Here is an 11,287-nt window from a genome sequence, read left to right as displayed (position 1 = left end):
AAAAAGGTGTATGGCGTCATAGAACAGGGTTATCCTTAAACCAGTTTAAAAACAAGCAGTACTGAAAAGAATTATTATTTAGCTCAGACATTGAAAACCACAAAATGAACCTACAGAAGTTCTCTACCCTGCACGGTGTAACTTCAACAGGACATACTCTTTTTTGATAGCGGTTTCAAAGAACAGAAAATGGTTGGTGAAAGCAGCAGTACATGTTGATTTTTCCCAAAATGTATTTAAACGCAACAAGAAATACTACCTACAGTGGATTTTCCTGCACTTAGTTAGGTGACCTCACATTCGATCTGAAAAAAAACATTGAGCAGAGGAAACCTGTAACGGAAGTTTATTACCTGATTTTGCTAATATCAAAACATCCAAAAAGTTGTTCGTATGAATATGCCACAAATCCACCGCGCACACGGGCATATTAACCATGTAAATCAGGCTGCAGGTCGGCATGTGAAAACCATAAGATAATAGGAGCCGGTTGTTTATTATCAAATTCTATTTGAAAGCATCTGCTTTAGACCAGGTTTATCATACTCCATATCTGTCAAGCTGCAAACAATATCAAAGAGAAGCTTAGGTCTGTCTTTACACTGAACAGTCACCACAGAATACCCCCTCTCCAAACAGTTGTCAACAGTCACAAGAGGCTTGGCGTTGTCGTTGTCCTTGAGAGAAAGAGATGTCCTGTCTCCAGTTCCATCGAGTTTATCATAGTCACGGTCAGCAAACATCAATTGATAAAGCCGCCTTTCTGTGTGAGTGAATCCCATTGACACCACCGTTTTAGCTTCTCTGTGTTAATTCAATTGTCGTATGTTCAGCGGCTGCATCTAGACCTACTGGTTTTCCAAACAAAGGCACTACGCAAGGGTTTGTTGCCAACCTCTGCAATACAACGCATGGATGATTGAGAGGGATATTGCATGGATGATTCAGAGGGATCCACAGCGGCGTGGAGGGATGCAGGGGAGGCAAGTCCTGAGGGATCCAGGGGAGGCAAGTCCTGAGGGATCCAGAGGAGGCAAGTCCTGACGCCCGCCTGGAGAACACCATTGGAGAAACCCTACCTCTGGAATGGCGATTGGCACTCCGCGCTCTTCATTACCCGGACCGGCGATTGGCACTCCGCGCTCTTCATTACCCGGACCGCCTCAGTGACATTTTTGATCGACGGTTGTGGTGTTTGTAATCGTCTAACATCTCATCGTACGGCGTCAGAGGAGGACACGTAGGCAAAATGGGGGATGGATCTCAGAGGGAAACGCCTTACGGCGTAATTAAGATGGATCTAAGCTGATTTATATAATTGTTAAATTTTCAAAAATATGTTAAAAAGCACAATTATATCTACATTCTATAAATAACTCCATTCAAAATTTTGGCTTGGTGTATGTCTTAAAATTGTTTTTGTTTGGTTACGAGTTCATTTAACTTGGATGTAAGGATATAATGAAACAGGTTAATGGTCCAAGACTAAGAGGCATCTCACAAAAGTGAATCATAAAGAAATAAGTTAACGAGGCATCTAAGAGGAGTGAAAATCTTCCCTATTGCATACCACGAGTGAGTAAACTTCAAACGAGATAGTTTTCCTTGTTAAACAATGATGACTCAACTTACATCATCAAATTATCAAGCTTTTTTATATGGTATAATAGTGTTACAAATTCTAAATCAATCTTATGACACCACACAACATATTTATATAACTGATTTTATTTTCTTAATTACAAACCAATAGCTATAAACAAATCATCCTATAATTTTTATTAAAAACCATATGAATTGAAACTAAAGTTTAAATAAATAAATAATCCTATTATTTAATTATATAAAAAAAAATTGTAATACATATATGAAATAGTGAAATTGAAATTAATAAAATGAACTTACTCAAAATTTAAAAGGAGCCACTGGGCACACGGATCGTTGCCAGTCCAGGCTTTGGCGATTGCATACGCGTACCCGAGGCCCTCCGCGAAGGCCAAGAAAGGAAAAAACAAACCCACAGGCAGCACCATAGCCAGTCCGCGTTCATCTCTCCCGAGGTAAAAACCAAGAGTCACACAAACTGCAATCGTATTCAGGGCCCCTCGATTTTTATGGGCAGATTCAGTCTCAGCCATCTATCCAACTATATCGCCTTCAAAAATCTAGACGTAAGACACACAGATTGTCAAGTCCACCCCCGAGAAACGCGTACACACAGACAATATAAGTAGGCGTGGAATTTGACGGGTTGTAGCGCGCAGGGTAGGAATTTCAAATTTCAAACACCTATTAAATTTATGGTCAGTGCAACTTTAATACCCGTTTATATCATTTGGACAAAAAAAAAAATTAGGCAAATCACTGTAACGACAATTTTCCGCCCGTATCCCTGTTTTTTTGCTTTTTCACACGTTAAATACCATTGGTTTCCAAATTCACACGTCATCGTTGACTGGCCACTAATTTTTGAAAAAGTCATATTGACGGGTATTGAAAATTGACCAGTTTTAATTTTTTCTTTAATATATATTTTATATATACACACAGCGTACTGCAGTGAAAGACACTCCGGAGTCCGCACTACCCTCGCCTGAGGCATCAATATGACATCGGGGCGGGGTTTCCGCCGCTAATTTTCCTCTTTCCTTAACTTCCTCACCCAGCCGCTGTCTATGCCATATGGAAATGTAACCAGCCAATGTGTCTATGCCATAAGGAAATGTAACCAGCCAATGTTAGACCCACCATGTAGATCATTAATTGCGTATAGCAGATAAATTTTGTAAAAGGGCATCAAAAGGAATCAAAGTTCCATATTCGAGTAGTTGGCTTCCTGGATTGGTTACCACTTTGTACATGGATGGATTGGTACATTAAACAATGTTTTTCCATATTCGAGTAGTTGGCTTCCTGGATTGGTTACCACTTTGTACATGGATTGGTACATTAAACAATGTTTTGCATGAGCGTTAAGATGTACCAAAAAGATATATAATTGAAAATGGAGAATAATTTTGTTTTTTTAATTTGGCAAACTAAAAATTCAATTTATATTTATAATTAATTTTATAATAAAAATAAATTTGAAATAAATTTATTTTTTTATTTATATTAAAATACAAAGTTTTGGCACTTCACAACAATAAACCTGTATTTATAACAGTTTGATCCATGAAACGCTCAGGCTCTAAAGTTGCCATGATGAGAAGTATATAGTTAACAATGTAGAACAATGGTAATAAATTTCAGCGTTAAGTGTGAATGTCATCTCCACTTTCCATGTAATATGAATTAATTGGGTTGGTGAGTAGTGACTTCCTAGCTAGTAGTTATCACTTACTAGCTTACTAATTATGTTCACAATTTCCAGATTCCAGTTCGAGTTCCAAATTCTAGCTATTTTAGTGATCACAGTTTTGAGAACAGATTGCACCCCCTGCACAATTTGAGAACAGGAATATGTTCGATGGTTCGATTTTTTTTTTATGTTTTTGTCCCAAAATTTTCAAGTATATAATGCAATATTAAAATAATGGCTCCAATGAATATATTTGCAGTTTTGATCAAACGTGATTTTAATGTATGAAAAGAGTTTGTATTTTACATATTCCTAATTAAGTCATAAGATCTTGCAAAATACTCTTCCCTGCCTCATTCTTTGAACTTCTTGTGCTTGTTCTTGCCACACTTTTTCTATGCTATTCATATGGATTTAATAAGACTTGACGTTCCTCTCAGTTCTTTATGGACTTCCTAGGTCTGGGTTCCATCGGTCTCTCTTTTCTCCCCCTTGTCTTATCATCCTAGTTTCCACTCCTTGGAAAGCCTAATTTAACTACCAATCCACATAACTCAAATACCATCTTACCTGTCCCATAAGATCCCCACCCAAACCCATAGAGAGAAGGCTAAAACAAAATGAAAACCGAGATTGATCCCAAACCAACCTAGAATGCTCGATCCCCAAACCACAAATTTATAATCACTTTTCACTACCAGGACAGGTCCGAGTTCCACAACCTCACCCTCCCTTTGGATTAGAAAGGAAGGACGATTTCAATGCGAAAGGAAATAGCGAGGGCTAAAGCATTGCGCCAACACTTGTATTGTCAAAATATGGTATGTCCCTTACGTTTATATAGACCCATTTTTTGTTGTTGGTAACACACCCATCGCCCAAGCCAAGCTGAGGATAATCTTAAATTTATATAATTTTTAAAAAAGGTGTTTTTTCATCGTTTTAAATATCTTTTAAAGTAAGTCTCTAAAACATTATATTTTTATATATTATGTATCTTAAATTTACTATTAATTGAAATCTAAAAAAAAAAAAATGATTAGACTACATTATAATATATATATAAAAGAATCGTTGGAGGGTGCCATAAAAGATTTGGGTTGGGCAATAATTAAGTACCAAATCAACTATCTAATCAATGCCAACAATCACTGGTTGCCTATTTTAGTGAATACTTGTATCACATAACTATTTTTTTGTCTAATTTTAATTGCAACAATATTTACCTTCACTATTTTTAATTATGAATATATTTTTTTTTCACAATATAATATATATTTTTGTTATTTTTAAGAAATAAAAAAATTACAGAGATATAGATACATATTTTTCATTTATTTTCTTGCTATTTCTATCTTAAAAAAATTAAATATTTCCACACCCTGTAAAAATCACATAAAAGTTCTATCAACCGATCTCAAATAAAAGTGTAGCAATAACACTTAAATTGATTAGTAAAACAAAACCTGGAAATTTTGCAACAACTATATAAACTTGTACAAATAAATATTAAAACCAGTTTAAAAATAAAACTCTTCATAAAAAGTTCTAGGGGAGGGTCGCCATTACATGTGCGCCCTCCCCGCCACGTCAGAAAACCACGCGTAAAAGCACATGGAGCCGGTACGACACCTGTCCACCGTGGAGCTCCATGTGTTGGCTACCGTATCAACCCATAAAACTTTGTGTTCGCGCCATTTCACAGGTTCGTTTGGGGTCATTGCTGCGATGTATGAGTTTCCCTTTGTCTTTCTGCTCAGGGCCGGTTGTTGGGCGAAGCCCCCCGCCGAAGATGGCACGGGACGGCCCCGGAACCTGCACGCTTCGTCGTTTATTTGTGTGCTGTTTGAGTTTGTTCGGTTGACAGGGTTTGTGGACCTGCGCACTTCGCCTGGTATGCAGGTGCTGGTGCGAATGTTTGCTGGAGTTTCAGGGTTTGTGGTTGGCACAACGCTTCTGCTTTTCTTGTGCTTTTCCGCCTGGAGTTCTTGGTCGTTCTGGAATGCCAGTTGTTTAGCATTTCTCTGTTGCTGGTCTTATTCGACGATTTTGTTGTTTTGGGAGGAGTCGGTCACTGTTTTACTGAGCTCGAGGTCAAATGGTGTTTTGCTGTTAATTTGCTGTTTTGTGGTGGTGTTTTTGTGGTTTTCTGTTCCCTAATATATATTTTTCTTCTCGTTGCAGGTGTGCAGAAGGTCGTTGCAGGTGTGGAGAAGGTCTGGCGAGCTCCGGGGAAGGTGGGGGAGGTCGGCGACCATGTATCCGGTAGGATTTTAATCCTACCAGCATTCTCTATGTTTTTCAACACAAGCATCTCTATTTTTGGATATTTTGTAAACTTTTATGGCATTTTATGGCATTTTTTTGAGGATTTTTTTCCGAGGGTTTAGGGTTTATGGGATATTTTGATGCTGTTTGTTGTTGAAGGTTTAGGGTTTATCTGAAATTTTGTTGTTTTCGCTGTTATCCTAGACCGTCCCATGCTATCCTCGGCCGTCCGGTGCCCTCGCTGTTATTTTTGCTGTTTTCGGTGCTATCCTGGGCCGTCCCGTGCCCTCGCTGTTATTTTTGCTGTTTTCGGTGCTATCCAAGGCCGTCCCGTGCTCCTCGGCCGTCCCGTGCCCTCGGCCCCCGAGCAGAAAGACAAAGGGAAACTCGAACATCGCAGCAATGACCCCAAACGAACCCTCGAAACCCTCTGTCGCTGCTCTCAATTGACTTGCATAACTTATCTTCTCCTCGTCCGTGAAAGCTTCTGTCAGGAACTTCACTCTTTGTATTTGAAATGAAGCCTCGAAACCCTCTGTCGCTGCTCTCAATTGACTAATTTGAGTATATTTACAGTTTAAGCAAATTTGGGGTTTGTTTGGTTGCGCTGAAAATAACAAATTCTTTAATGGCCATATGTATGGGGCAGTATAAGTCTACCATTGCAGTTATTTAACTATGGAGGAAGAGAAGTCCTGTTCGTTTCTGGAATTTGTTACTCCTGGTTATTAATTTTGGTGCTTTTTGCTATTTTCCTGAACCTGATGTATATGTTTTGCAATATGGATATCCTGTATACACAGTCCTTTTTGTTTCCATGCTGACGCTGCTCTCAATTGACTGATTTGAGTATATTTATAGTTTAAGCAAATTTGGGGTTTTTTTTGGTTGCGCTGAAAATAACAAATTCTTTAATGGCCATATGTATGGGCTACCATTGCAGTTATTTAACTATGGAGGAAGAGAAGTCTTGTTCGTCTCTGGAATTTGTTACTCCTGCTTATTAATTTTGGTGTTTTTGCTATTTTCCTGAACCTGATGTATATGTTTTGCAATATGGATATCCTGTATACACAGTCCTTTTTGTTTCCATGTTGATGCTGCTCACAATTGACTAATTTGAGTATATTTACAGTTTAAGCAAATTTGGGGTTTTTTTTGGTTGCGCTGAAAATAACAAATTCTTTAATGGCCATATGTATGGGGCAGTATAAGTCTACCATTGCAGTTATTTAACTATGGAGGAAGAGAAGTCTTGTTCGTTTCTGGAATTTGTTACTCCTGGTTATTAATTTTGATGCTTTTTGCTATTTTCCTGAACCTGATGTATATGTTTTCGGACCTCTGACATTTGCCTTTCCTCGAGATGTCTCGGACAGTGGCTGTCATATGCCACCCTTTTGTATCTTATGATGTTTTTTATATTGTCAATATAATCTGTGATGCTTTTTTCTTTGAAAAAAAAAGAAGGAGTTCACACATTTTACAGTCGATTCCAAAACCGGTTACTGATGGTTACAAAGATAAGAGAATAAACATTTTTAGTAATGAATTATGTTCTCATACATAAAATGCATTTCAATAACTAACCCTTCTCGGGCTCCAACGATAAAACCTTACTGTATCAGTGACTTTTCATTTTAATTTAATTAAGGACGTGGATCATGTAAATGAGCAAATATGACTTATTCCTAGGTCCCGCTGATTCAGTTGTTCACTTCAAAGTTCTAATGTAAATTAGTATATGATATAATAGTTTACTCATTGTGTGAATATCTGAAGTAGTCTCTGTTTCCAGCCCGTCTTAGGGTTCACTGACTAGCTATTACAGAATACAATGGGTAGAATTTGCTTTGTAAGCATTATGGTTGAAGCATGAGCTATCAAGTTGAATGATGTTCCTTTAGATAACGGTCCACTTATTGGAGCCATAAGTGAGTTTAGAGCTTTGTACAGTGCTGCAAATTTGATGCCTTCAATGTTGAGATCGAAGGCATAAAAAATACAATGTATAAAATGCTCTTAGAGAAAAGATCATCCAAAGATTAATGGGTTGAGTGTCAAACCCATCTCTCCTAACATCTGATGTCAAAATTTATTGACCACATGAAAAGCCATTGAGCCATTGAGGTGCGAACTGTCCACTAAGTAGAAGAACCGAGACATATTAATATGGAACCACATATAGAAATCGAAAGAATGTTCAATACGGGATGATCAAGAGTATCTGTCTCAGGGTTTCCATCTGATTGTGAGGGAGTTGAGTGGACAAAGCTATACTTCTCCCTCCTTCACTTCCAGCGAACAACGTCATCCCTCCAATTGCTCCCAAGAATGGGGCTTGCACATTCAGTGGCCTTACTTTTCATTTTAATTTAATTAAGGATGTGGATCATGTAAATGAGCAAATATGACTTATTCCTAGGTCCCTCTGATTCAGTTGTTCACTTCAAAGTTCTAATGTAAATTAGTATATGATATAATAGTTTACTCATTGTGTGAATATCTGAAGTAGTCTCTGTTTCCAGCCCGTCTTGGGGTTCACTGACTAGCTATTACAGAATACAATGGGTAGAAATTGCTTTGTAAGCATTATGGTTGAAGCATGAGCTATCAAGTTGAATGATGTTCCTTTAGATAACGGTCCACTTATTTAGCCTTTTTCATGCTCAACTTGATAATGAGAGCAACTTGATAATGAGTGCTCTCAATTTCTCAAGTGTCCCCTCAATGAATAAAATTATTAGTGGCTTTTTCACATTTAATAAAACTTATTATGAGGTATATTGCCTCCTCATTGATTTCTGTATTTAGCCTTTTTCATACTCAACTTGATAATGAGTGCTCTCAATCATAATAAGATTGTCTGGTCATTTGATTTCTATATTTAGCCTTTTTCATATGCAACTTGATAATGAGTGCTCTCAATTTCTCAAGTGTCCCCTCAATCAATAAAATTATTAGTGGCTTTTTCACATTTAATAAAAATTATTATGAGGTAGATTGCCTCCTCATTGATTTCTGTATTTAGCCTTTTTCATACTCAACTTGATAATGAGTGCTCTCAATCATAATAAAACTGTCTGGTCATTTGATTTCTATATTTAGCCTTTTTCATATGCAACTTGAAATGTTATTATTGAATTCCCAAACATCGCAGCAATGACCCCAAACAAACCTGTGAAATGGCGTGAACACAAAGTTTTATGCAATGATATGATGGCCAACACATGAGCTCCATGGTGGACAGGTGTTGTACCGGCTCCATGTGCTTTTACGCGTGGTTTTCTGACGTGGCGGGGAGGGCGCACAGAATAACTTATAGAAATAGTTTTATCATAATTAATATTTTATAGAAAGACATATTCCATTGAAAATTTCTTATCAACACACAGTTAGGCTGCCACAAGAAATCACTACTAGGTTGTTAGCCAAAATGTTTCTTGGGACAAGAAAATGATACAATCTAGTGTTGTAAGCCAAAATATTTCTGTGACAAGAAAAAGATACAATCTATTGTTGTAAGCCAAAATGTTTCTGTGCCAAGAAAAAGATACAATCCATCCAAAATCCACATCATAATGTGGTTAGAACCAAAAACATATGGCACCCCTATTCTTTATGGCCCTGAGAATCTTGAGTGCCAAAACTCCCCGAGTTACCTTCTTGAGCCAGGTAGGTTGGCCTACCAGTCAAGGGCTGATTAGGAAATGGTTGATTGATGCCATATGATTGATTCCAATTTGCAGCTTCCAACCATGGAGGTACTAAGTACCCATACCTCACATTTTCCCTACTGACCCCTGCATTAAGTGGAGGTGTGTAATGAGCATACAGAGAATTGACACCAGCTCTGGTAGGAACAAGGCAAGTGGGTAAACCCTCAGTTTGATAGTGGGGCACTTGAATGTTTATGAGATCTTGGAATAATGGTGTATTGTCTGCAATGGAGTCCAATGAGTTTGAAATAATCCTGGTTTCATCGGCTATTCTTGTATCGTTGATCATCCCTTGTTCCTTTTCAAGCATTTGTTGTGCCTTTCATTTTTCCTTTTCCTGTCTTTCCATTTGCTTTTGTTGGTCCTTAACTTGCCTTGCTTTATCTCTTTCAATCCTTTCTTCTGCTCGACGTTGTGCTGCAACAATCCTTGCTGCCTTATTCTCCTTGACTATATCCTTCTTTTTCTGTTTTAATTCTTGCATTTCAAATTTCTTTTTTTTCTGACTCAACTAACAGGTTTATATAGTCCTCTGAGGTGAGTAACTGTGAGCTTCGGCCCATACGAAGACTACTCGGTGCACCTTGCTTTTTTTTCATTGATACTCTCTCTACTGGTAGCTTTAGGAACCGTCCAAGTGTCTTCTCCACCCCTCCCACCTGCATGTCATTGCTTGGTACTTCCCTTTCAGTATCTGTTGGAACTGATTGAACCATATCATTATCTTCATTTGATGCCTCATTATGTCCTTCATCTTCTTCCATTGATCCATTGTCCACAAAAAAAATGAACAATTTCACTGTTCAATTCTGCTGGTTGTGAGGGCATGTTCATGCTTTCTTCATTGGTTGCTGAGACACTATGTGCATTCATATTGATCATTGCTTCTGCTAGCCATGAAGGTGGGGTTACTTGGCTTGGAAATGTCAATTGGTCATTGTCAACTGCATGTTCAACAATATCATTAGCAATATCAGCAACAGGAATTTCATGTTCTTGAGTTGGTGGAACAATCTCCATGTTACTAGGAATTTGTTCATTGTTATATTTTGTTTCACATACAGTTTCATCATCTTCAGCATATAAGTGTCCTTGAGACAGGGAAATCATATTACCAGCTGCAACAACATCATCTTGGTCATCTACTTCTTGCACTTCAACACCTGTTTGGACATTCCCTTCTTCCTGACCATCCACATGAAACGCTTGGCTACAACCAGTATCATGCATAAGAGCATCATAGTTCAGTGGCCAGATTCCTGTCCTCCTAAAGCCAGCCTTGATATTTGATGGTGTCAAAGCCCTTTTAAAAGCTTTACTTGCAAGCTCTGCTAGCTCAAACCTTTTCACCTCAACCCCTGGATTCTTTGCCATCCATGCAGCACGCTCCGACCTGAAATAGTTCTTGAAAGGGCCAAACACACTAACATCAAGGGGTTGCAGCCTATGAGTGGTATGAGCGGGCAATGTCAACAGGTCGATGCCTAAATTGTTTGCTTCCTCAATTGTTTGTACAGCCATGTGGCTCCCATGGCCATCTAATATCAAAAGGTGTCTGTTATTAGGTGAGACGCCACCTGGTACCGATGCAGCAAAGTGAAAAAGCCAACTTAGAAACAGTTCTTTAGTCATCCATGCATGGGGATGTGCAGCCATGCATGCACCTAGTTCACAGTTCTGTATATAGTTTTTCAGTTGATTTTTACCTTTGAATAGCTAAAATCCTGGGATTGAAGTACCAATTGCATTAACACAACATAAAGTAGTTATCCACTCCCTGCTCTTGGGAAAAATCTTTGGCACATTTCGGCTCCCTCTCTTGGCAATTACCCGCATGCCACAATTCCTCCCTGCCTGTAAACCTGTTTCATCACAGTTCCATATATGGTCTGCTCCATAAGAATGTTTATCGTAAGCACTAGAAAGTGTGTCATAGAATTTTTGCACAACTGCAGGGCGCAAATTTAATGCTCTGTCTCTGTCAAGGCCCTCAGCAGTA

General features: G+C 38.3%; 1 protein-coding gene across 1 annotated transcript; it reads right to left on the bottom strand.

Moving 5' to 3' along the window:
• On the bottom strand, positions 1–1,276 carry LOC149224816 (ACT domain-containing protein ACR3-like). Its single transcript, XM_089386288.1, has 2 exons — positions 602–1,276; positions 1–448 (listed from the first exon to the last, which is right to left on the bottom strand). The coding sequence occupies exons 1-2, from the start codon at positions 780–782 to the stop codon at positions 444–446; spliced, it is 186 nt and encodes a 61-aa protein (XP_089242414.1). The 5' UTR covers positions 783–1,276; the 3' UTR covers positions 1–443.
• Between the last annotated feature and the right edge of the window lie 10,011 nt (positions 1,277–11,287).

This window comes from Pinus tabuliformis, chromosome Q (assembly GCF_031772625.1).
Source record: "Pinus tabuliformis cultivar Carrire ecotype Pingquan chromosome Q, CPIR1, whole genome shotgun sequence".
In the NCBI taxonomy this organism is placed as follows: Eukaryota; Viridiplantae; Streptophyta; class Pinopsida; order Pinales; family Pinaceae; genus Pinus; species Pinus tabuliformis.
The sequence above is the reverse complement of the archived record's forward strand: the minus strand, read 5'-3'. Positions and strand labels throughout refer to the sequence as shown.